The sequence below is a fragment of the Lagenorhynchus albirostris genome, chromosome 7 (assembly GCF_949774975.1).
Source record: "Lagenorhynchus albirostris chromosome 7, mLagAlb1.1, whole genome shotgun sequence".
NCBI lineage: Eukaryota > Metazoa > Chordata > Mammalia > Artiodactyla > Delphinidae > Lagenorhynchus > Lagenorhynchus albirostris.
In genome coordinates this window covers 53,793,847-53,821,407 of record NC_083101.1, presented here as the reverse complement: position 1 = coordinate 53,821,407, position 27,561 = coordinate 53,793,847, and the positions used below count along the sequence as shown (strand labels likewise).

At 42.1% G+C, this 27,561-nt stretch overlaps 1 protein-coding gene across 1 annotated transcript in view; it reads left to right on the top strand.

The window, feature by feature from the left end:
• Positions 1–7,642: 7,642 nt before the first annotated feature.
• Positions 7,643–27,561, top strand: part of LOC132523618 (histone-arginine methyltransferase CARM1-like) — a 263,342-nt gene continuing 243,423 nt past the window's right edge. Inside the window, exon 1 of the mRNA XM_060155028.1 lies at positions 7,643–7,820. Within this exon, the coding sequence (XP_060011011.1) occupies positions 7,643–7,820 (178 nt within the window). The remainder of the gene's footprint in view (positions 7,821–27,561) is intronic.

Below are 27,561 nucleotides of genomic sequence, written 5' to 3'. Positions count from 1 at the left end.
TCTTGTTTTGGAAATGGAAATAAATTTTAAATTAGCCCAGATAAATGAGAATTAAGAGGATAATTCTGGCCATTACTCTGTGAGGTTAGTTTTGTTATTATCCATCTCTTATAAGAGGAGATACTTGTGGCACAGAGAGGTTAAGAAGGGGATACCAGCTTGTGTGGGTGAGATGGAAGCACACTTCTGACTAGAAACCCCTGTCTCTTTGCGCCATAATAAACTGAAAACCAAATACAGGAGTATCTGAAAATACTCTCTCTTCAGCATGTACTGGGAATCCTTTTCTTAAGAAAGACGTGATTTCCAAAGTGTAAAAATGAGTGGCAGTAACAGAGTAGACAATGCAAAACTATAGAAGATTTGAATTCATTTTGAAAGCTTTTCAAACTAAGGCACAAGCACTGCAGGTTTAGTTCTGACTGCAAAGCTTAGGAAATCTGTCTAAAATGGCCTACTTTGCATTTATGTATATATAAAAATTGTTTTAAGATTTATCTTTATTGTCTGCAATTAGTTTGTATATGTTGTCTCCTTGGGCAACTTCTGCCTCAGGAACTGAGCTGTTTATCTCTCCTTCTTCCAAGAAAACACCCTTAACAGTGCGCCTCCACTAAGAGCTCAGTGATATAGTGTCTTTGTCCTATTATGCAATTCCTATTTTTAACTTGTACAGTAAAGCTGTCATACTAATAATGTCCTCATACCAAAAATTAATTTTGGTCCTTGAAAGGTAAAAATTTATGTGCCTGTGTGTGTCAGTGTTCTTGGCAATCTAATTGAGCAGGTTTTTTCCCCAGACCATCATTATAAATTTGACAAATTTGGCAAACCTATAGGAACTATTGAGCTGAAAATGTGCATTGTGTTTGTAAATTCTAAGAGTCTTCGCTTATCCCTGACTTAAATTTTCCATTAAGAAGGAGAGCTCAGAAAGAACAGGCAATACATTTGAAGAAATCAGAAACAAAGCAGATCCTTAAACGAAAAAGGAGGACCCAAGAGATGAGTAGCTCAGCCTTTTTATTTTTTCTAGGAGGTAATGACCCAACTCTTAAACACCACAGTTGTCAGTCTTGGATTTGCTGTTGCAGCTAGAAACCTCAGAGGTCCCCTGTGAGAGCTGTGCTGGCTTTGCAGCCAATTCTAGTGTCATAGTTAGATTCTTAATTATTAAGAATGCCTTCCTTCTCTAAATTTCTTATTTTGATTGCACCTACTATTTTGTGTGTATCCATTTTTAAACTGACACTTATTGAGTTTTTACCACAGGCCAAATATTGTCTTTTCTGATTGCCTGCTAAGAACCAGGAACTGGGTTAAGTGTTGTGGATTCAACAGTGAGCAAAACAGATACTCGTGGGGTTTACGATAGTGTGTGTGGGAAAGAGAGAGAGATATTAAATCGTCATTCCCCGCGCCCCATGTGTAGTTATAATCTGTGATGAGCACTCTGTGGGAAAGGAATGAGGTGCCCTGAGAGAATGAGGAACTCAGGGGTGTACTCCCTGGGCAGTGTTTTGCTTTCATATGCATGATTCTTTTAATGTTCACATCAAGTCTTTGATACTGGAGTTACCATCCTCACTTTGCAGATGAGGAAGGCGAAACATGGAAGAGGTTAAAGTGCTCTTTGTGCTGTACCTGGGATGCTCACGTAACAGTTAAATACGAGTGAAAGGGAAGTACCGATTAGTTGGTGTACAAGCATGGAGGTGGAGCTCTTTAAAATAATTCTATTCTTCATTTGCCCCTTCCGGAAATTTTGTGTCAGTGTATCCCCTGAAAAGATAAACTAGCTCTTATTACAACTTTGAAATGATGTGGAAATAGTTCAGAATGTTTGTGGCAAAACCAGCTCCTGGCAAATACTGCACATGTGTAATCAAATGATACAGATATCCTTCATTATCTGTATGCACTTCTTCAGCTTCCTGGATTAGCTGCTGCACATTTTAACACACTGCCTGATTTTGGATGCAACTCCTCCCAAGGTCAGAACAGAGTTACTTTAAGTTTGGTCCACTGGTGGCAGACCAGCCGCATTGCCATCCCCTGAGATCTTGTTAGAAATAGAATTATTTCTCGGGCACCACACTAGGCCTGTTAAATTTGAATTGCTGGGGGCTGGGCCCAGCAATCTGCATTTTAACCATCTCTCCAGGTGATTCTTAAGCATAATAAAGTTTGACCAGCATTGCCCTTCAGATTGTGGAGTGCTAATACTAGCCTAAAGGTAAATCTGCAACCATGTGATACAGATGAGAATTCATGTAGACCAGTGAATAAATATCAGCTATTCTACATATTCAGAATATTAGAACTGGAAGGAAGCATTAAGATGAACTGGTGAAGCAACATTTTTTTAATGTATGGAGAAACTGAAAAGGGTATGCGTGTGGTAGTAAATTATAGACGGATGCATTTTTTGTTAACATCCGTTTTATTCTTCCTACTGTGTTCTCTAATAAGTCAGATAATCAAGTGTATTCTGGGTCAGTAAGCTTACTATGTCTGTTTTAGAATTCCTGCTTAGAGATCAAGAAAGGAACCTCATGAGAAATCATGCATAGATTTCATACAAACACATCACCTCTTTGGGAAGAACTCCAGGTGGACGATCCTCGAAGTAATTTCTTTGTAACTGCCTATTGCAGGGGGTCTGACCCTGGATTTAAGCGTGGATTGGCAGATAAATAATAATCACATTAGTTTTTCAAAATGCTCTTCCAACCGTCTTCTCAATTTTCCAGCTTGTTTTCTCCAATTTTCATGTTTGCTTTCACCTCCATGCAAATGGATCTGGAAATATAGCTGCTGTTTATTTATTTGGTAGTTTACAAAACATGCCAATGTGCCTCTGGGCATGAGTACAATATAAATCACAAGGCATAAATAAATGACAGAACAACAAAAACAAAAATAAATAAAAGCTGAAACTCGCATGCCTATGTAACTAGTAAGTCTTTCTTATCAGGGGAAAACGGAGTCAATCCTATATACATACATCTCTCCTACCTGTGGGTATTCACACTGTTTTTTTCTTTCAAAAAAAAAAAAAAAAGCTGACAATGCCAAGATTAGCTGGCTAATAAAAAAAATGTAAGAAATAACTCTTCTAAAATAATTCCAATGGTTGTAGTCAGGTGAGGGAATATGATTTATTTAAGCTTTTGTCTTTTTACTTTTCCATATTTTCTTGCATGAGTAATAATGATAGCTGCTGTATATATTCAGTGCTTGCTATACAGTGTCATTTAATTTTCACAATAAGCTTATAGGGTCATTGTGTGTTTACTGTAAAAACTTCCATACATTCAAAGCATCTGAGGAATTTGCCTGAGTTACTCAGGTAAGGACCGGGTCTGAGGTTGGACCCCAAATCTGCCTCCCCCCAAGCCTCTTGGTTTACTCCTCAGCATGGCTTGCTCCTCCCTTGCACTCCCAGCCCTGTGGGGTCCCTTTCATTTCCTGCTAGTAATGATCTGCAATCCTGGAAACGGTCTTCTAGATAAATGCTCTTTCCTTCCCGGGGGGCCAGTACATTTCTCTCTCGTATGCTGTGTTCCAACCCACCACCAGCCTCAGCTGCAGAGGCAGAGCTGACAAACTGCAGCCCCGAGATGGGGCACTGAAAGGCACTTACAACCTGAGATGAGAAAAACCGCACGTGAAGCGTGACTTTTCCTTGTGAGCTGAGGGAAACCCCTCCCGTGAAGTTCCCAGGTCCAGATGCTTCCCTCATCTCAGGTCCGCCTCTGTCTGCAAGACCTGATCACTCTCTGCTTCTAACCTTGGCCATTCCCATACACCTTTCTCAGGAAGCCTGTGATGTGGGTTGGGTTTATCTCAGGGTTAACTCCCGCCTCCTTTTATGAGTACCTTGTCCCGTATCTGAGTTACTCAAGCTAGAATCCTGTCCCCAGGACAGCAGCAGAACTGTCTGAGGTGGACTTGGGAGTGGCATCAGAATTCCTTCATGATGTGTAGAAAATTGCTTTTCGGCTGAGGCACAGAATTTTTTTTTTTTTTTTTGGTGGAACAACATGCTAAGTAGTGTGGCCGCCATATTGCTGAGGATAATATACTGTGAAGTCAGGGGAAGGGAGAAGGCACTGTGGTCTCACTGCTCAGGGTATGAGGAAAAAGGCTCGTCAGGGGTTGAAGAGCCTGGTCTAGACCTCGAGCTATTTGAATTGCAATTCATTTGCAGATTGGGCTGCACCCTGGGGAAGGCAGGAGATAGACAGAGGTGGACCTCCTTTCTCTCTCTCAGCTCGGCACTGGTCTGATGACGTCCCTTTGGGTGCCGAAGCTGAGCTGAGCTAGCAGCCACAGGCCCCTGCAAATGAGGTTGGCCAGATGTCCTTTTCCATGTGTTATCTGGAGAAAGAAAAGGGTAGAAAGAATCTCTCAAAGCTTTGGACACAGATCATATGCATAAACAAAGTCAATGCTTTTGATGCTATACTGACAACAGTCAATCAGGAGCTGGAAACAGTCTCTCAAGGAAGTCAGGTACCAGGGCTGCTCCCTCACTTCTGAGAGAACTCGTTCTTTCTAGGAAGAATCTGGAGCATGGCTTTAGTCTCCCCAGTTTGATCCTCAGACCTCCATTCTATCTCTGCAGGTGGCTGGCAAAACACAGCTTCCCCCTGGCACACGCTGACGTTGGCAGACCGGAGACAGGAACTTAGCAGTTACGTTCCAGCTGCTCCCAATCAACATTCCATTGCAGGCTGGCTCTCCTCTGTCTTAACTATCCTGAACTGATTTTTTTTTAAAAAAGTCTGGCCCTGAAAAGTGCTGATGACAGAAAGGAAGAGATGGAAGAGAGTGATGGCTGTTAGAAAACAGAAGTTCGGGACAGAAAGTCAACTTCAGTGGTGGATCAAATAGATGATGAGTGAATCTACATTATACTCAACACAAAAGAAAAATGATTCATGGAACTCTCTGCTAGTGCTTGCACCAGGGCCAAACCTGCTCGAGTGTAAATAAAACTATTGGAAGGTGAAACACCTGTGGAGGGGAAGTGTAAGGGATTCTTAACCATCTGCGTGAGGGTGGGAGGAGGAGAGGAAAGAAAGTGGGAACCGTTTAAATAACATGCTCACAAGTCTGGGGACTCATAAAGGTCCTGAGCGCTATCCATTTGGAATACTAAGAAATTAGTCTACTAGCTTCTAACTTTGAGAAGTGGTAGTAAGGACGTTCATGGACTTTTGTGTCTGAACTGTTGTAGAGGACTTATGCCACTTCTAAGCTGTGACTTTGGGCAAGTTGGTTAATCTTTGTGCCTAGTTTCCTCATTCGTCAAAACAAGGGTCGTAATAGTCTCATTACCCTCTCACAGGGTGGTGGGGAGGATTAATGAATGAATGTATGTAACATGCTTGGAACAGTCCCAGGCATGTGGTAAGCACGCTGTGTTACATGTCATGATTATAACTTGTTTTAGCATCCCAGAGACCTCCTCCCTTTGGTTATCTGCTCATCCGTCATTCAGGTGATGCAAATTTGGTAAGGCTTCCAGTCTCCCTAGTCCAAGTTCCAAGTTGGGTAGATCTATTACAGCAAATCAGCCATTTTCAAACGGCTCAACCTGATTTGGAGTTAGAGGAGAAGTGCTACCTTTGCTGGAAGGTTGTAAATCAGTGATGGCGTCTAGCATGTGACTAAGACCTCTCTGTAAGATGGAGACAAGACCATCTGGTCAACCTTAATGGAGTCCCTAAATTTAGTCATGACCAAAGTTTAGATTTCCCGGCTTTGTGGTGAATCATAATATTTTGACTTTTTTCTCCAGTTGGCCTAAGTTGGGTTTTTGCCCCCTGCATTATTGTGGGGGAAAGACTGCCATTACGTTTTATGTTTTCTTGTTTGCTTTAAGTAACAGAACTCCAGGTTTCTTGAGCGTATGGTGGAAATTCTACTAAGGCCATTATATTGTCCTTGTAAAGATGCTTTATGAGTCATTTTCATCCATCATTCACATCTTAGTATAAATCCAAGTTAATAGCTGACAGCATATGAAGGCTGAACAAGCTTGTCAAAAAAGAGGATAAAGAGGTTCATGAACTACTTTGGAGGGTTTTGGGTGGCACAAAAGTACTTAGTGCCATCACTAAGTACTTCTTCTGAGAAGGTAGAAAGAAATGAGGAAGGCAAAATGTTTTGAGGAGGCCGGAAGCAGGAGAGGCAGAATGATACAGTGGGGGGCAGGGTGGGGCAGAATACTGGTGTGGTCTTCACACCAGAAACCCTTCCCGCAGCTCCAACTCTTTAATGGATTTCTGATTTCCAGGGGCTTCCAGGGTGCAAGTCAAGGCCATGAGACAGGAGGGAGTGAGAATGAGATAAGAAGGAAGGGGGGGTGGTATTTAGATGAAAGAGAGAGACAAGAGACAGAGAAGGAGGGGAAAGCCTTGGGAGCGAATAAGGGGAGGAGGCAGAGAGGCCACATCAGGAGCTCGGATCACATGGGAGGTGGGGTGGGAGTGGGGAGATGAATGAGACCAGGGATTTCATAAAGCCGGGCTGGGTTTAACAGTCCAGTTGGAAATTCTGAAGCTACAAACCCCAGGGCCTCGAGGGAAGCTCATTCTTGTAAAGTCAGCCTGCTTGGTTAAGGACATTGTCTTCATGGAATCCAAATGGATTTACAATCCTTGCTTCTTCCCTGCAGTTCGTTGTCAGGAGATTACGAATTTAGGACACAGAAGTTGGTTCAGAATTTGAAAAGTTCCCTTTATAGCAAATGAGTCTACGATTGCGGGGCACTCTCCTCAAAAGAAGGACTGCTTCTTTTTCTTACCCCCCTGCAGCAGAAGACCAATTTCTCTGCAGAGAAGACAATGTTTGGTACGGTTTGGAGCCTCCATGCTTTGACGCTGGAGCTAACTGGGTAGGTTAGGTAGCTGGTGGAGTCAGGCGTCAACTTGGGGATGAGACTCACCGGCCCTCCCGACTCACGTCTAGCGAAATGGTTCACAATCCAGCAGCGAGTACGTTTTCAATTCCGAGTTAGGTGATGGGAGATGAACGTGATCATCCGGGACCAGCCAGTCGCAAGAGTGTCCCCGGGCTTCCCCGCCGCCTGGCTGCTACTGCCAGGACCCTGTCAATGAGTAAAGAGCTCGGTACTTGGGACGGCTGTTCACACGTGAGCGCTAGGAGCCCCAGAACCCGCCCGAGAGCCAGTGGCCACCCAGAAGCAGCTCGGGCCGCGGCCATTTCCAAACCGACGCCCACGCCCGCCGAGCGGTACCAGCGAACAGCAGGTGTCACCCTTCTGCTTCCAAACCCCAACTGCCTCCAGGTGCCTCGCGTGCTCTCTAAACTTGTGCGTTCGGAGCCACGGCCCCGTGGGATGGCTGCACCCTCCCGCGCAGCTACCGCGCGGCCCTGTGTGCCTGGGGTCGCCGCATGGCAGCGGCGGCCGGGCACCGGCTGTTGCGAGCGGATGCGCAAGGGGGCGGGGGCGGCCCCAGCCGGCGGACGAAGAGCGAACTCGCGGCGGAGGTGAGGAAGGTGCGGCGCTTCCAAGTCCCTCCCCTTCCCGCGGCGGGTTCTGGGCGCACGGAGCAGTGCGAGGCGACGCCGCGGCGCCGCTCAGGCTCGTGGTAGAGGCGCTTGCACCATGGCCGACGCTCCCGCTCCCGTCCGGATCCCGGCGCGCCGGCAGTACCGCGTGCAACTGCGCTTCGTCACCGAGGAGCAGCTCTTCGCTGCGGGGCCGCTCTCGCTTCCCAACCCGAAGTCTCTGCGGCTGGAGGTGCACCCGGCAGGGGAGGAGGCGGATGCGACGGTGACTGACGGTGAGGTACTGGCGCGACCCACGCACGCGAGTCGCGCTCGGAAGTGGCGGACCCTGGCGCGCGCGTGGGAGGGGGGCGCGGGGTGCGGTCCTCATGGCCCTGAGCAGGTGTGCGCCCCCTCCGCACGACAGCTCGCTGGGGGGAAGTGCGGGGCTACCTCGCCTGTGCTGAAGAGGCCCAGATGGATCTAATTGTGTATGACTGCGCTCAGAGAAACTTTGGCGCTCGGGGCAGACAGGCTCTGCGAACTAGTCTCGGCCATAACTTATAGGTTGTCCAAAGTGAGGCACGTGATTTCCTTGCCGGGAACCTATGCCTCCTTCCTTCCAGGCCTCGCTCCTTTTCCGAAGCAGTGGGCCACCTTCCAGCCTGACGCTCTCTTGAGGGCGAAGTTCTGAGTGTAGGAAGGACTGAGCCGGGTGTGCAGCAGTCTGAGCCCCTGGGGCGGCTTGTGTGGTGTCTACCAGGCATTAGTTTTTGGTTCAGAAGGTGACCTTTATCAAGGACGTGCAAGTGCAGCCCCGGGGGTTCCTCGAGCCGAGCAGTGGGTATATTAAAGGAATGCTGCTAATCTCTGTGGGATCCCGGCCCTTTTTGAGAATTCGAGGAAACGTCTAGAACGTGGCCCCAGAAAATGTGTATACTTGCGCACCAAACTTTGCATATGAATATGAGGGGGTCACATCTCTTTCCTGCAGCTCATATTAAGTACCGGATTCTAATAAGTGTAGGGAATAGAGCCTGAGGCAGCTGCAAGTCTTTTAAGACTCCTCAGGTTTCTTCTGACCCTAACTTCTAAGACGCTGTGTAGTTTAAAGTGTTCTGTGTTGTGGTTTGGTTCCAGTGGGAATTTAAAGTACTGCCCTCCTGCTCAGTGGTAAGTAGGATACCGATTCACTGCTGCATCTCTAAGGCCTTAGAACAGATCCAGGCACATAGTTGGCACTCAAAAATTGCTTGTTGTAGAGTAAAAGAAACCCTTCACGTGTGTCTTCTCCCTTTACTCTAGGCTGGGATAGGGAGGTTTGGGTCTTTAAAAAAGAGAAGCATTAAACATCATTTGACCAGTATCTTAGGAAGCCTGAGGTTGGGCAAGAGATCAAAAGCCTTACTCAGCAACTCATTGCTTTCTCTTTTGGAAAGGAGAAGGAAAGCGAAGTAGGTTTCAGTGTTGCTCCTGGGAATTCTGAAACTCAAGGTGCCAGAAAAAGAGTTCGGTTTGCCTGTTACGGTAATTTTGTTTAATCTGTAGCCATACATGGAGAGAAACAGAAGAGCAGATTTGAGATACACATGGTACTTGCTGTCCTGTGGCTTTTCCACAAAAGTGCCTTAAAAGAAGACATATTAGAGGTTCAAGGTGACTGAAGTTGTAGACTCCCCAGAGCACACCCAGTGCCTGGCCTGTGAGGATATAATTATCTTACAGAGAGGAGTAAGTTTCCCCCGGTGTAGCACATCAAGTCTGGAGATGACCTGTGTGGTATGTATTAAACCAAATTAATGGAAATAAAAAGAATAATTAAAGCTAAGGCAAGCAGTCATTGCCACAAGATTTTGACTAAATTCCTTGAGAAAGATTCACTCACAAAAAAGCAGAGAACTCGCTCTCCTAACAGCTTGAGGCCTAACATGCATTCTGTATATGAACACAGTTACTAAGGTTTGCCACTTTTTTATGGAGAGTTTTTGAAGAACAATTCTGGAGTTTTTTTAAAAGTAGCTCATTTTACTATATAACCAACTAGACTCCTGTGGATGGTGGCCAGGCAGAGCAGCTTACAAACAAATCCTAATGAACTATTAGAAGAAACATTCTATTGTACTCACATAATGTACATTTAGTAGCAGCATTTTGAAAGGGTAGAATTTCTCCTGGAATAAAGATTCGCCCAAATTCTTTAATGGATTATAAGAAAGGGCCTAAGCAATGTATCATTAGAAAACTATATAGTTTCTTAACTCACATCTAGAATTAGTTATTAAACAAGTGGACTCTGAAGTAACACTGCCTGGATCCTTTTATAACTGTGCTACATTTAGCAAACCTTTCATCCTACTTCAGTTTTTTCATTTGTAAAATAATACACATGTGTTATGATAATACACATGTTACGAGGATCAAATAGAAGGGTGCAAACACCATGCTTGATACAATACCTGGCATATATTAAGAGATCAGTAAGTGTTGACTGTTTTCAATAATGTTATTGAATTATTGAATAATTATTGAATAATTATTGAATAATATTATGTCCTGTCCCCAAAACAATAGTTTTCTCAGGCTGTTCTGAGGAATAGCTAGGCTGTATTTTTGTGAAGATGTTTCAAAGGAAACTTAATGAAATCTGATAATAGCTTGGAAAAATGGAATAATCTTTTAGATTCCCGGTCTCAATAGTTTGTCACGTAAAGAATGGAACAGAACAAGACAAATCAGTTTATTTTCAATCCCTCCAAAATTGACAGTGATTTTATGAGGGGAACATACCAGGGGATACAGCCAGTAATGTGCTCTAGCTTGTGGAGTCTGGGAAGACATTCATCTATTCCTTTTTTCCTTAACAATTTTTTGAGCCCCTTTCCTACCAGGAGCCTGCCTGAGAGCATGCTTAGTTCATCCTCCTATCCCCAGAGCCTTCCACAATACACACAAGGCATCAATAAATGTTTCTTGAGCGAGTCAGTGATTTAATTCAAGTTTTTAATCTTGCTAAAATGAGAATTAAAATACTGAGTACTGAGAGTGCAGGCTCTGAGTTGTCTCCCAAATGATTAAGACACTGGCTTCACTTACAGTCTAGAAGGATGTTTTAAAATATAGTGAGTTAACAGACAATCGGAGGTATAGTAAGGTCAACAGATCAGGAGCCAATTGCTGTTGAAAAGATAGTTTGTTACTCAGTTCTCAAGAGGAGAGGGCACAGCATGGTGGGGCGGGGGGGTGGGTGGGTGGGTGAGGGGAAGCGCTGGAGTCTGTCAGGAGGCGGGGGAGCTGGGGAGCTGTGGGCAGGAGCCTTCGCCGTGCTTTCTGTGGGAAGGAATGGCTGAGGCCGGGTGGGCAGGTGTAGATTGGGTAGATTGAATAATTCCAGTGGATTCTGGTGCATACACACTCTCCCTGGTGGTCGGGTATCTGGCCCTGGGGTGATGAGGGCAGGTGGATAGTGGCCCAGAGTGTGACGGCCCAATAAAGCAGGTGGTTGGAGTGTGGGCTTTGGATTGGTTGGATTATATTTGAAAAGTGTGCTTACAGGTGTGTTGTTTACTGTCTTTAGGAATTGGCTTACCCTGGGAGGGGCACTCTTTCCCGGCATCAGCAAGGCCCCTAATGTCAAAGCCTCAGAATACAAAACGAAAAGACATGGTTAATACGAGGGAGAATCAGAATACAAGGGAATTAATAAGTATATAGGGTGGGGCTGGGTCCTGCTGGGAGAGGAGGGTGGCTGCAGGTAGGAAGGGCTTGTGAGTCAGGAGTTGAGTTCAGGTGATGGGAAAGAATATACATTGTTTTCATACCTCAAGTGTATAAAAGAACTGGGGAAGGGAGGGGAACCAAAAAAAAGTGGGGAATGAGGCTGCTTCTTCTCCACCCCTTTCTCCAGGGTCTCTGTAAGCCCCGTGCTGTGGGTCTGGGGGAGGAAGTTAAGAGCTGAGACTGTATTGTGCAAAGGCTAAAGGCAGAGTGGATCTCCAGGAGAAAAGAGAAAACTTTTCCTCCCTTCCTCAGTTTAGAGTTGCCTTTTAGTTAATCTGGAAGAGTTTGGAAAATATGTGAATAAGCCACACTGATAATCCAGTATAAAAATGCAATGTTTTTTGTCTCTGAGAGGTTGTGAGAGGATGCTAGGTCTTTTGTTCCCTCGTGGTTGCTCATCTCATTAGAGGAGGGAGAAGAAACGTCAGAGAAACTTATCCTTTGTATCACATGGGAGGACTAATTTTCCTTCATTCAGTCTGTGATAAAAGTGTTAGTAAATTGAGGTCTACGGACAGAATCTGGAAGTCAGTCACCTATGTATGACATGAGCATTAATTACTTTTCATTCCAAAAATATTTATTGAACATGTGTTCTGTGCTAATCACTGTATGGGCAATATAGGGGCTAGATAAAGACCCAGCTTTATGGAACTCATGTTTTAATTGGGAGAAGACAATAGCCAAAGACACAACAAGGTAATTTCAGATTGAGGTAAATGTTTTAAAGAAAACGAACAGAATGAAAAAACAGAGACATTGAGAGGAAGGCTGATTTAGAGAGTGTGGTCAGGGAAGGCCTCTCTGAGGAAGTAATCTTTGATCTGAGGCAGGAAGGATGAAGAGAGCCAGCTAAGCACTGGGCTGGAGGAAAACTATCACAGGCCAAGAGAACAGCAGGTGGAAAGGCCCTGGAGCTAGAAGGAGCTGGTGTGTTTGAGATGGCCAGTGTAGCTGATGCTTGTTAAGGGGGAGGGGGAGGAATGTAAGTTAAAGTTAGCGTCCCAGTTATTATTGGAGCATAACAAGCTACCTCTGTGACTTAAAATAACTATTTTGTAATGCTCCCAGACAGACTCTGTAGGTTAAGAAACCAGGCAGGGAGTGGCTGGGTGATTCCTTTGCTCCTTGTGGCATTGACAGGTTACTCCTTGGCACACAGCTGGTGGCCAGCCTGGTCTGGGGGATCTAGGAAGGCTTCCTTCACCTGGGTTTGCATCTGGGCTGGTGTGATGCTTAATTTTGCTTGTTAATTTGGGTGGGCCATGTGCCCAGATATCTGGTCAAACATTATTCTGGATGTTTCTGTGAGGGTGTTTTGGGATGAGGTTAATATTTAAATTGGTGACTTTGAGGAAAGCAGATTGCCCCCCCAAATGTGGTGGGCCTCATCAAATCAGTTGAAGGCCTTAATAGATTAAAGACTGATTTTCCCTGAGCAAGAAAGAATTCTGCCAGTAGATGGCCTTTGGACATGAACTAGAACGCTGAGGCTGTCAGTATGGAGACTACAGGTGACCTCTGCATATGGTGTGGCTTCCTCCTGCATGGTTTCTTCACTCTGGGGCTTTCTACCAGGGAGACTTCTGGCTCCAAGTGGGAATTTTCCAGCACACAAAGCAGAAGCTGCATTCCTTTTTGTGATGCATGCATGGAAGTCAGTTGACGTCACCTGTGTCATGCTCTATTGGTCAAAGCATATATTATCCTGCTCAGGTTCAAAGGGAGAGGATGTAGACCCCGCCTCTTTATGGGAGGAGTATCAAAGAATTTGGGGACAATGTTTTAAAACTGCCAGTTAGACCATCTGGGTCATTTAGGGTGTCACACACACACACACACACACACACACACACACACACACATACACTCTCTCTCTCTCTCTCACTCTCACTAATGGGGTTTTGCAGGAACTGCAATAACAGCCTTCTGCATCACAATTACTGAAAAAGCTGGTAGAGAGCATGGGTTTGGATGTATACCACACTGGGCTTTCTCATTCTTCTCTTATAAATTGAACTTGCTCCCACTTGGGGTGAGCACCCCATAAAATAACTTTTCTCCAAGCAGCAGACCAAGAAGCAAGCAGGGAGGGGGCCGGAGTGAGCAGGTCCTATCCTGCTCCCAAAGGCACAAATCAGAGAACCCTGTGGGAGACAGGGCGGTGGTGGGGAGGGAGGCTAGACTCCTCACTGGGGCACAGCATTTCTCAGTGGGGCACAAATAACATTTGTGCTGGGGACGTTCTTCCTTCTGAGAAACACTGCAGCGTGGTTAGCACCCTGCGCCCCGCCTCTCATACCCCAGTTTTCGTCACAGTGAAGAGCAGTCTTCGCGCGCTAGTGGAGCTCCCGTCACGTGGACACATGAGGGAGGAGAAATGCAGGACTCCCCCTCCTGCCTGCCCCAGCAGTCACAAATGCAGCACACCCTAACACGCCTCCATCTAAGCTATTTGGAAAACAACTACATATTTCTCTGGCACAGTAGCCTCTCCCCCAAACAGTAGGCTATTCCTTCTGTTCATGGGCAAACCTGACCTTGCTGCTGTTTGATCCTAGCAACTATCTCGATATTGTTGCCCTGAAGAGTTGTTTGAAGATGTGAAATACCGTCAGAATCCTGCCAAGTAACTCCTTTCTTTCATTGTTATGTTACCAAAAGCAGTGCTCTCATGATTTCATTGTAGCTTTCCAAGGAAGATATTTAATGCAGTGAAACTGAGGCTTTCAGCTAGACCTGGTTTTGTGTTCCAGCATTATGGGATGTATACCAGTGAAGAAAAAGCGTTTCCTTCCTCTGTCAGGCAGTAACGGTACCTCGAATGGATGACAAATGGAAAACGGTTCAAGGCCCTTGTGCATCTGAGTCTAAAGACACCAGAAGTGGAAATAGATGAAAAGACTTGTTTTCCTGGCCAAATAAAGACCCTTTAAGATCCCTTTCCTCCCCCATTTTCAGGAGTCTTACTAAATTGTGGTCTGTGATCAGTACCAATGAGTAAACTAGTCCAAAGACAGGCAATCCACTGATTATTACTTAGTGCCCCTGGGAAGAGAAAAGAGGCATGGGGATCTAGTGCATAAACTGTAGATAGCATAGTTGCCCGTAATTTTCAGAGTTGTTATTCAAAACACAGAGGTTGTTGAAGGGGAAGAAAAGCAATATCACTGACGTCATATTTGTGCTTTGTGTTGTGACTGGCCACAGGATATTGGAAGTAGATAATTACTTGAAAAGATGACGCTTATAAAAATGTATCAGGTTAGAACCATCCTGATGATGAAACCCCTTCTGTACCTCCTTTCCCCCTCCTGTGGTCCCAGGTGATGTACACTCTTAGCCCTGGCACACTGGGGCATGTGGAGTGCGTTCTGTCGTCAGTATCCTCCTCCTCCCAGGATTTTCCTCCCTTATAAATCCCCGTGCCTGGAGCCTTCCCCACACCCCTCACTTGCCTCTCTATTTTGCCAGGGTTTCACCCTGAAGATCTGTGGGTAGAAGCTGAAGAGGTTAGGTTTTTCCAGTGCATTAGCATTTTAATAGGGACAGATTCCTTGCTCACTGGAACGCCCTTATAGTCTTGAATAAGGTGTTTTTTTTCCAGGTCTGAGAGATGGCTGGGTATCCCAGATCACTTTTTAATTATTATATTTACCTCCATTTAGCTAAACTACTCCTTCGTGGTAGGTAGGAGATAGCGCGTTATCTCCAGCCTCACAATGACCTGGAGGGTAAATAATATTGACCTTATTTTATGGGTCCATTTTCTTCCAGGTATATTGTCCTCAAAGCCTGAGCACCTTCCCCTTTCCATGATACCATCTTGTGTTTAGCTGCCCGGTCTTCAGCCTGTGATAAAGTTGGATGTCTAGCTGCAAACCCATAGGATGAGAAAACACTTGCTTGTTGCTTGGAGGGAGCTGGATTCTTCAGTGAGCTTAGAAACCTGAGGGAGCGGGTAGAGTGGCTGATGGTATTGTTCTTGGCGTATTTTAGACAGAAATGAGGTTTCCTGAATTCCAGGCCAGGCATCTAAATAAAATTCTGTGACCTTTTTTGGTTAATTGCTTCTCACCATTTGAACCTCTGTTTTATGATGAGGCTGGTGAGGTGGTTGGATCAACCAGATCAGATTCCCCCATTTACTGGCTCCATGACCTTGGGTAGGTTTACTGGCTCCATGACCATGGGTAGGTTTACTGGCTCCATGACCATGGGTAGGTTTACTGGCTCCATGACCTTGGGTAGGTTTACTGAACCTGCCTGAACCTTGGTTTTCTCTTCTGGAAGCTGAGATAAGTTTTACCTCATAAAGTAATGGGGAAAATAAACAGAATAATAAAAAGTGGAAAAATTCAAAATGACTTCAATTAATTTCCAAAGTAAATGGAGTCAAAGTTATCAGATAAAAATAGTGCACAGATATTTGACAAGCAGTTGTAAAGCTAAGCTGCCACTTCTCTGGAGCTTACATTCTAGCACCATTCAGAAAGCATCAGGATTCTTTGTCTGTGCTGGACTTCCTGCAGGACTGTTGGAGGACATGTATATTTTGTGATTCCAATAGATTCATTGTATATAGTTGTCTTTCATATTCAGAACATGGCTAATTCTCTGCTGTCAACCTCTCTGCTGATGGATCTTTCCTCAGGGCCTTTTTATGTGCTGTTCCTTCTGCTTGAAATGCTGTTCAATGTCCACATCCCCATCCCAGCCCTTTGTGTATTTGGGTCATTCTCATCCTTTAGTTTGAAAGTTATGTTTCTCACCAGGCTAAGTGCCCAGTGTTCTTACTGCATCCACGGCCATTTAGCTCAGCCCTCTCGCTTTCATAGCAATTATCACAACGTGTAATGAGGAACTTTAAAATAGTTATTCACTCTTCGTTAAAATTGAAGTTGGAATCACAGGCCACAATCACAGGAGTATTGAGTGAGAAACCTTGAGAAGAAGGGAAGGGGTTGACCCCAATGCTTTTGAGAATGTGAGGAGAAGGTTGAAGCATATTTTCCAGTTAGGAACCATGAAGGCATAAAGAATAAAGAGCACTTGTCAGGTCAGGTGGAAGGACTATTTGGATCAGGGCTACGCGTATTCTGAATTTTGTCATCGTGGAATTGAGTTCCTGGCCAGTCTGTTTGTGAAGGGGAAAAAAAGTCTCCCATAATATTTTGTTTTTAACTATAGAAAGTTTACTGTTATCTCCTGGGAAACATAAGTCAACCTAGAGGGTCTTATGACTACTGAAAAGCTTATTTAACATGTTTGCTATGAGAAATTGTATCTACTTACTATATGTTGGTTTTAGAAACTTGCATTTGTTAGAATGTTTGTTGTAGAAAATTGAGTCTGTTCACCTAGTTGTGTTGTACACAGCAGCACTGTGATGAATAGGTTACTAACTTTCCTCAGTAATGCTCCGCATATCAGTGATGGGAATTAATTTCATTTATTGGTTAATGCAGTTCATATTTACTGCTCATGAGCCAGGCACTGTCCAAGGTGCTGGGCAGGTAGCAGGGTATTAGTTATCTATTGCTGAGTAACAAATAATCACCAACCCAGTGGCTTAAGAACACACACTGCTTGTCTTACTCTTTCTAGGGTCAGGAATCTTGGCATGGCTTAGCAGGGCCCTCTGCTCAGGATCTCTCAGAGCTGCAGTCAAGGCTCTGCTTGTGCCGAGGTCTCATGTAAAGATTTGACCGGGGAGGGATCCTCTCCCAAGCCCACTTGTGTGGGTTATTGGCATAATTCAATCCATCAGTCGTTGTTCACTGAGGGCCTCGATTCCTTGTGGCCCATTTGCAGGAGGCCCCCTCCAGTTCCTCCATACATGGGCTGCCCAACATGGTAACTCGTGTCATCAAGGCCAGTAAGAGAGAAAGGAGTCTGACAGCAAGATGAAAGTCTCAGTCTTTTTTTTTTTTTCCTGTGGTCCGCGGGCCTCTCACTGCTGTGGCCTCTCCCGTTGCGGAGCACAGGCTCCGGACGCGCAGGCTCAGCGGCCATGGCTCACGGGCCCAGCCGCTCCGCGGCATGTGGGATCTTCCCGGACCGGGGCACGAACCCGTGTCCCCTGCATCGGCAGGCGGACTCTCAACCACTGTGCCACCAGGGAAGCCCGAAAGTCTCAGTCTTTTGTAACCTAATCATGCAAGTGACAGCCATGACCTTTGTCGTAGTCTGTCAGCCAGTAGGCCATTCCACACCCGATGGGAGAGAATTCCATAGTGGCATGAATACCAGGAAGCAGGGACCACTGAGGGCCATCTCAGAGTCTGCCTGTCACAAGGAATGACCAAAACAAAGTCACTGCTTTTACCAAGCATACATTCTAGTACCAGTCAGAAAGCATCAGTGTCTTTGTCTCTTCTGGACTTTCTGTGGACCTGTGTGAAGAGAATATATTTGTGCTTCTAACACAAATTGCTAAACACCAGGTGAAGAATCCTGCTTTTTAAAATTAGTTATCACGTATAGTCCTGCCGTGAAGCTCTCAGGGAGTTTGCTGCTCAGTTGTAGAACTAAAGCACATATCTCAAAGTATAGGAAATCTCTCAACAGAGCTTCACTGATCAATGGAACAGAAAATCCGTTCCAGTGTGCTTTTGGCTTCTAGGTCCTTTGCTTTGCTTTGGATAGCTGGATGGCAGAGGCCCATATTTATGATTAAGGCAGATCCTGTTGTGGGAACCTCTGTTTAATTTTTAGTTAGCTTTACTTCATCATGACTTCATTTCTTTGTCTGGAAGGCTTAGCTAGCTTTTTTTCTTTGCAGGAATGCAGGGAAGAGATTATTGAAGATAAAATTTGCCTTGTGTTTAGGTTCAGACCCGGAAGCATTTTTATGAAGTCACTCCCAGGGGAAACTGAGCGAGCTGCTGTTTCAAATACAGGAAATTACAGTGAAGTTTTATAGAGTGAAACAAAGAAGTTAGGACAAGATGGGAAAGGAGAAAGAAAGAAGGAACAGTGGATGGATTGGTGGATGGATAGAAGGGAGAGAGGGAAGAAGAAAGGAAGCTAGAGTGCTCACTGTGGGTTTATTGCATCTTAGGGGATAAACAACTGGTTCACTCCAGCAATACTGCTATTTTCTATACTAGCCATGTTTTCTGTACTAGCCACGTTTTATGTCATTATCTAAAATATATTTCACAAACTTCGACATTTACACAGTCATAGGTTTAGAATGTATATTTTAAAAGACATGGAGGGACTTCCCTGGTGGCACAGTGGTTAAGAATCTGCCTGCCAATGTAGGAGACACGGGTTTGAGCCCTGGTCCAGGAAGATCCCACATGCCACGGAGTAACTAAGCCCATGCGCCACAACTACTGAGCCCGCGCTCTTAGCCCTCGAGCCATAACTACTGAGCCCACGTGCCACAACTCCTGAAGCCTGCGCGCCTAGAGCCCGTGCTCTGCAGTGAGAAGCCACCGCAATGAGAAGCCTGCGCACCACAATGAAGAGTAGCCCCCGCTCACCACAACTAGAGAAAGCCCATGCGCAGCAGCAATGAAGACCCAACGCAGCCAAAAAAAAAAAAAAGAAACATGGAGATAGATAGTGGACAGGGTTGAGAGAATACCTGCGTCTTGAATCGTGGGTATCAGAAAATAAAAGATGAATGAAAATCCGTAAATTAGGGCAGGGAAGAGGAATGTGAATCTAAATTTTATGCATTGCTGTCAGCCTAACCAAGTCCAGCTAATGACACTGCAGATCCCAAGGTATTTATAAATATTGCAAATTAATGGGAGATGGCCTGCTACACTTGGAAAAAGACTGAGGCACATAGCAAAAGTCTCTTATTGGATAGTTGTTTACCATGTATCTGCTCCCTAACGTTTCTGCTTTTTCTTTTTGTCTCATATTTTTTTCACTTTCAGTTAGTTAACTATGTGGCGGGGGGGGGGATTTCTTCTTTTTTGGACAGACATGTACATGTAAGTCTTCTGTGATTCTGAGATGCCCAGTCTTCCTATGTTATTTGGGGCATGAGATTATATGCTCTAATTTACTAGAGAATTAATAAACATGTTTTGGGGTGTCATGGCAAGGGTAGAGAACTCTCATAGCTGACAGTCATTAGAAGTATGTTATGTGGTGGTACAACATTATCAAGTATTTTAATTTGCGGGGTAGTTGAGGTAATGGTGATGGTATAAACCTCAATCTCCCAACATATCCTCCTCCCAAAACAAAAATAACAAGAATAAATAAAACTCATGTTCTCAGCATAACAAGAAAACGAAAACTGTCCAAACTTCAAAATACCTGCAACTGCAAAAATAAACATGGAGTCTCAGTCTCTCTCATCCTCCTGCTGTATGCCCTTATAGGTTACAAGGGCAGTCCCTGAAAAGTTGCATAAAATAGAGAAGGAAGAACTTGTAGCAGGCCTCATATTGATCTAAAGCTATCACCATAAAAAGAAAGTCCACTCTAAGAGTGAAAATTCTGGAAAGAAAAAAGGTGATGTTGTAGATCAGGAAACTGACAATAGGAAAGAAACTTAAATTGCAAACAGTGTGTCAAGAAGCAATTTTGGAAAGGTAACACTTCAGGAGAAGAGAAGAAGTTTTTAACAGGAGAGGCACCCTTAGAAAACCACATGTTGCAGAGAAATAAAAGAAAGCACATTTGTGATCCTACAAGGCAAAAGAAAAAAGAAAAGGACAAACAACCCCACCCCTACAGCCTTGTTCCCAAACAAACAAACAAAAAACAGTGGGCAGAAGAACTGAATAGACATGTCTCCAAAGAGGAAGTGCAGATGGCCAACAGGCACATGAAAAGATGCTCAACATTGCTAATGATCAGGGAAATGCAAATCAAAACCACTGTGAGATATCACCTCACACCTATCAGAATGACTATCATCAAAAAGAATACAAATAACAAATGTTGGCGAGGATGTAGAGAAAAGGGGACCCTCCTACACTGTTGGTGGGAATGTAAATTGGTACAGCCACTGTGGAAAATAGTATGGAGGTTTCTCAAAAAAACTAAAAATAGAACTACCATATGATCCAGCATTTTCACTCCTGGGTATATGTTGAAAAACAAACAAGAACACTAATTTAAAAGATGCATGCATCCCAGTGTTCATAGCAGCATTATTTACAATTGCCAAGGTATGGGAGCAACCTAAGTGTCCATCAACAGATGAATGAATAAAGAAAATATGGTATATATATACAATGAAATACTACTTATCCATAAAAGAATAAAATTTTGCCATTTGCAGCAACATAGATGGACTTGGAGGGCATTGTGCTAAGTGAAATAAGTCAAACCGAGAAAGACAAATACTGTAGGATATCATTTATATGTGGAATCTAAAAAAATTACAACAAACTAGTGAATAAAACAAAAATGAAGCAGACTCAGAGATACAGAGAAGAAACTAGTGGTTACCAGTGGGGAGAGGGAAGGGGGTGGGGGGCGAATATAGGGGTAGGGGAAAAAAAAGGTTGTTACTTTGGAGAATTGTAAAGCGCTATAGAATTTAAAGAATCTTTCAATAAAAAATTAAAAATAATTTAAAAAGCCATCCAGTAAATCTACCACATTTTAGTACCCTGATAGAAGAGTGTACTCTTAAAGTAGGCATCTCTTAAACCGCTCCAAGCCTTCTGTACATAGAAATGCAGATGTAAACAGTCTTCATTTGTATGTAACTACCTTAAAAATATAGCAGGAAATGAGAAGCAAATTAAGTCAACTGATGAAATTTCTACCAACTAAATGAAATAAAATAAAATATTCTCAAATAAACTTTTGAGGATTTGAAAAAACAAACATTTGAAGCAGAAATTTAAAAACCAATAATAGACCAATAATAGAATAATAACCAATGAAGACTAATTTAAAAAATTCCCTAAGGTATCTGAGACTCAAATGAAAACCTAATAAGAGCATTAAAGAAAGTCAGGAAAATACCAAGAGAATGAAAAATGATATTGAAAAAGAAATAGAAAGGTAAGAGAGAAAGTATTTGAAATGCAATGTAGGCAAAGATGATCCAATTAGGTATAACTGGATTCCCTGAGAAAAGATATACAAAACAATGGAACAGAATTAATATTTAAAACTATAATTAAAAAATCCTTATTTCTTGCAAGTAAAAGGTCAGAATCTACATATTAAAAAGGCTTACTAGATATCAGGGAATATTGGCCCATAACAACTAACTCTGAGACCTATCTCAGTAAAATAGATTATATACAGCTTTTTTAAAAAGTCCTTAGAGTTACATGGCAAAAAGATAAAATATCTTACAAAGGTATTTGGGTGGCTTTAGACATTCAAAAACAACATAATATTTGTTTTTAAAAAACAAAATACAAAGTACATCAGCAGTAGAACAGCATTGTCATGTTTTTTACATCGGCAAGAACTCAGGACTTTTTAACCAGGACCCTTCTTGTGAATCTGTCAGACTCCCACTAACACATGAGGAGATGAGCTTCAGAAGGGCTGGTGATGAGAATTTAATGTATTTCATTGTACATCTAACACTAAAAACGGGGATGAGGATAGAGAAATCTGTTATATTTGTTACATGTTAAAGTAGTGATTAGAAGAAAATTTATCGTCTTAAACACTTTTATCAATGAAAATGAAAATGAACAAATTAAATTCCAAACTCAAAAAGCTAGAAAATGTATACAAAAACAAAAGACAAAGGAGGAAAATAATAAATAAAATTAGATATAATCAATAAGTCAAAACCATGGTTTTTGAAAAAATTAGCAAAATATGCAAACTACTAACTAACCTAATGAGAAGTATAAATATTCAGAACAAGAATTGGCAAGGATGAAATAACACTTAAAACAGAAGAATTAAAAAAAATCATTAGAGACAATTTTGCCAACATCTGTGCAAATAAATTTGAAAACCTGTATGGAATAGACAGTGTCCTAAAGAAATTGACTTTGTTAGAAACAGAAGGTAAAACAGACTAATTTCCATCAAAGAAATAGAGAAGGTTATAAGGGAGCTACTTCATAAGGAAGTACCACATCCTGATGGTTTCACAGTAGAATTCTTCCAAACCATCAAAGACCAGATAAACCCACTGCTCTATAATTTATTTGAGAGTATTGAAATTCTTTTTTAATAAGTAAGCTAATGAAATTATAATTAGAAAATTAGTACCAATATAATTTATGAATATTGGTGCAAAGTTAATAAAACATTAGCAAATAGAATCCAACACCACAATAAAAAACTGATAAACCATGATTAAGTGGCATTTATTCCAGGAGTGCAAGATTGTTTCACAATTAGGAAATCCAGTAAAATAATACACCACATTAACAGATCTAAGGAGAAAAAAATCATATAGACATCTCCAGAGATGCTAAAAAATCTTTGGACAAAATCCAACTTAATAAAAGATATGTAACTCATTCTTAAGGCCAGCATCTTAATGGGAAAATGCTAGAGGCACTTCCACTAATACTAAGAACAAGAAAAATACTCATACTATCTGTACTACTGTTCAACCTTGTCCTAGAAGTAATAGCCAAGACAATTAGAGGGATAAGAGTTGGAAAAGAAGAAGTAAAATTGTTTCTATTTGCAGATAATATGATCGTGTACCTGGAAAACCCTAGGAAAACAATGGTAAAACTTTCTCACATAATAGAAAGAATTCAGTAAAGCAGCAGAATATAAATTTAAAATAAGGAAATTGAAATTGCTTGTCTTCAGATAGAGAAACTGTATTTCAGATGAAAAGCACAACCACACTATAGCTCTCTGAGAGAAACAAATGTAGAAGACAATAATTCTATGATGTTTGAACATCGTAAGCTTAAAAAGTGCTTAATCTACTGTAACTCTTGACCAGGGGACCAGAGATTGGAGTCATGTGGCCACAAGTCAGGGAACAGGAGAGGCTGAACGAGGTAAAGAATGGATTCTTCTGTAGACCCTCCAGAGGCCACACAGCCCTGGTGACACCTGGAGGCTATATGTGTATTGTTTCAAGCAATCGGGTTTGTGGTAATTTGTTACAGCAGCCATAGGAAACTAACATGTAAAACATTGAGTTACATTCATGTTTGGAAATAGTGTAGGTGTGGTTGTTTAAAACAGAAAATCAGTATCTGGATTATTCACTCTTTGAATTTACAACCATTTTTCTCTGAGTAGACATAACCAGTGCCTTCTAGTGGGAGTTTGTGGTGCATTATCTCAGTATAATTATGGGCAGTCAAATTATTCCTCTGAGACTGAGTAAAAAATGTAGCTCAATATTCCTCTGGACCTTGGAGTTAAATATAGATGACCTAATGACCATGGCTAACTACAAAGAATTTGAAATCTAAGAAATATTTGCTCCCGCCACTATGTATCATCATAATAATGATACTTTAGACACTTTAAAAAAAACTGTGAGTGTGAGAAAAAAAGAACAAAACTTCTGAACATTTTATAGTACAAAAAGGTCACTGAATAAGTAGCTTGAGACCATATGAATTAAATCCATCCTTAACTTTCAGATGAGACAACATGACAGATTGGGAAGACCGCTAGATTGAGAGTTAGCTTATTCAGTTGCATTAGATTTTTCTGGGTTCATTCCAAGAGGTTTGAAAAGTATAAATTGCTCCATTTATGACTATGATGGGTTGGAAGGGTGTCACTTCTTCCAAGGAAAATAAGCTCTTCAGTTGCAGTTTTTTAAAAAAATCTTTAAATTTTTAAGGACATATAGTTGATTTACAATTTTGTGTTAGTTTCTGGTGTACAGCAAAGTGATTCAGTTATATATATATATTTATTTTATATTCTTTTCCACTATGGTTTATTACAGGATATTGAATATAATTCCCTGTGCTATAAAATAGGACCTTGTTGTTTATCCATTTTATGTATAATAGTTTGTATCTACTAGTCCCAAACTCCCAATCCAACCCTCCTCTTCCCCCCTCTGCCCCTTGGCAGCCACAAGTCTGTTCTCTGTGTCTGTCAGTCTGTTTCTGTTTCATAGATAAGTTCATTTGTGTCATATTTTGGATTCTACATATAAGTGATATCATATGGTATTTGTCTTTCTCTTTCTGACTTACGACACTTAGTATGATAATCTTTAGGTCCATCCTTGTAGCTGCAGATAGCATTATTTCATTCTTTTTTATGGCTGAGTAATATTCTGTTCTATATATATACCACATCTTCTTTATCCATTCATCTGTTGATGGACATTTAGGTTGTTTTCATGTCTTGGCTGTTGTACATAGTGCTGCTGTGGACACAGGGGTGCCTGTATCTGTTTGAACTATAGTTTTCTCTGGATATATACCCAGGAGTAGGATTGCTGGATCATGTGGCAACTCTATTTTTCGTTTTTTGAGGAACCTCCATACTGTTCTCCACAGTGGCTGTACCAATTTACACTCACACCAGCAGGGTAGGAGGGCTCTCTTTACTCCACACCCTCTCCAGCATTTGTTATTTGTAGACTTTTTAATGATGGCTATTCTGACCGGTGTGAGTTTTACAAATCACTGTAGTTTTGATTTGCATTCCTCTAATAATTAGCGATGTTGTAAGCTCTTCGAAAGGAAGTGCAGGTGTTCTGAGTATTTGGATGTTGTGTTCACGGGAACACACAAACTCAGGATTGGTGGCATGAAAGCTTTTGACTGAGAATGAAATAGGGGGCTGGAATGATATCAAGGTGGGAGTGTGTCATAGAATTCCTGACCTAGTGGAAATCATGGGTGGATGCTGCATGCCTGGCAATGATCACCAATTAGGTGTAGGAGTGGTGAGAGGTTTCTGTTATCTGTGTATCCACTGGTGAGGAACTTGAACTATCAGTACAAATATTACATTGAGTAAATGTTTGATTTCTTTGGTTGACAGTTTCTTTTTTTTAGAAAGCAAAATAATTGATCCATTCTACACATCAGAGAAACATTATTTAGAGATGTGAAAGTGATGGGAATCTTGAATAAAAATGCCTCTATTGTAGCAGGAAGAATCCAGGGCATTTGGAGACATGTACTCTAGGTTTTAGGAAGTGTACATAACTGTGGTCCAAGATTCAAAATTTGAAGATGGTCATCATGATTTGGATGTTATCAAAACTGACATTCTCATAGAATAATCGTGCATAATTCCAGTGAAGAACAAAGGGGTGACATCTTTAAAGACTATGACTGCATGAGGAACTCTAGAACAGGTTTTTATTGACCGTGAATAAAAAGTGTAAAGCAAAGGTATGTAAATAACCAGGGATAAATAATTGCATGATACAGAACTGTAAGAAATTAATCAGAAAATCTACAGTACAGCATGGCTTGAGACTTGTAAAGTAAAATTCAAAGGATTTTTACTTTTTTTTTGCTTATGTGGACCACCATCTTGGGTGAATATACAATGTTGATTGGAAACAGCAGACTCTGTTTTGCTTCTCTATTCTCTAATAAAGGGGAATAGGATTCCAGTTTAGGTGAAAGGATGGAAGAAGTTAAACTCTTCATAGATTCTTAACTTGGGATCCCTAGACTGCCAAGCAGACTGTGGGTAGAATTCAGAGGGTCCATGAACTTGAATGGGCGAAAAGATACATTTTTATTTTATTTTCACTGACCTCTCACTTAAATTTAATATTTCTTTCAATTTTGAACATGGGCAACAAGGCCCAGTAATGTTAGCATTAAACTTTATCACTAATAAAATCACAGATGTTTTCGTATGATATTACAATAGTTGCAGCAGCCTCAAAATATCATGTATGCATGTCACTACTTTAAAATTACAGTAGTTTTAAGAACCACAGTTAGATCATGTTAGTTAATTTCTTAATAAGGAAAGCATTTCTTAATATATTATCATATTCTGAAAACTATTTCAATATTAGTTTTCTTAATAATTTTGTGTATTTTATTTTATGCATTTAAAAATGTTGTTCTGAGAAGGGACCCATAGGCTTCATCAGACTGCCATAGGGGTCTACAGCATAAACATTTTAGGAACCCCTGAACTGGCTTCTCTAAATGAGTGTGTCTCCTAGCTTGAATATCCTGGTTACGTGGACAATGGGAAGAATTATGAACTGAACTTGGTTATCTCTAGGAAAAGTGCAGAGTCACAGAGGTACCAAATGATTGTAACTGGGTAAATGTCATAATTTAACTTAGATAGTCAATTTGGTCTTAATATTTAGCAAACTAGTAAAGATTTTACTAGTATGTCTCATAAGGCTGTACATAGTGCTACTGTGATCTATTTGGATCAAAGTCCTCCAACAGCCTTTGTGGTCAGTAACACACCTTTACACCGTGGGCCCATATTTCACCTTGAGGTCAGTTAAAAATCTACCAGAACGTGCTGTGCCCACCTTCAGCAACCACCCCTAGTGAAGCCTCTCTGGTCATTCAACCTCTTCCTTAAGGACCATGGTACCTGTTCACAGTTTTCCCCTCCAGTTTGCACCTTCTCATGAGCCTTGGTAGTTTTATGGCCTTTGGGTAACCTCCGTGACCTCAAGCTTTCATTTCAGTTTGGCCATGCACTACCTTGGCCACACTTTTTTTTTTTAAGATTTCCAAAACAACAAAACATTTATTTTGAGATTTGAGAATAATGGGAAAATTAAGTAATGGGAATTGGACCCTCATCCAAGTCTTCTGGGAAATTGGAAGCACCACCCTCTTCTGCAGCTCGATGCTTCTCCAGTTTAGCAATCAGTTCTTTCGCTGGATTGAAGACACCATTGGTCTGCTGGTCACAGACATAGCAGCGCGGGGTGGTGCGGAAATGCTGCAGTGCACAGCTCTCGCAGAAATAATGCCTGCACTTGGAGACAACTGGGTTTTGGAAGGTCTGGCGACAGACTCTAGAATTTGTTACCTATCAGAAATGCTCCATTTCTGAAATCTCACACTTCTTAGAGAAGACAGAATATCTTACTGTCTAATCTCAACAGCTTGGCTTTTTCTTTAAACAAATGTTAAAATTTATAATTGAATTAATAGCCACCATTTAAAAACGGAGAGATTTAGTATGAAAGCCTGGATTTTACAGCTTCTCTTTAAGAATTGGAAGATTTACGATGTTGGCCCTGAGCTTCTGTGTGGGTGGAGTAGCGTAAGGGCTGTCACTTTTAGATGGAAAAGTGATCTCCAGGTCGCCTCAGTCCCTCTTGTCTCTGTTGTTTCCCATCATCCCTATTGTTTCTTTGATCTTGAGGCCAAATGTCAGTTATTATTTATCATTGCATTT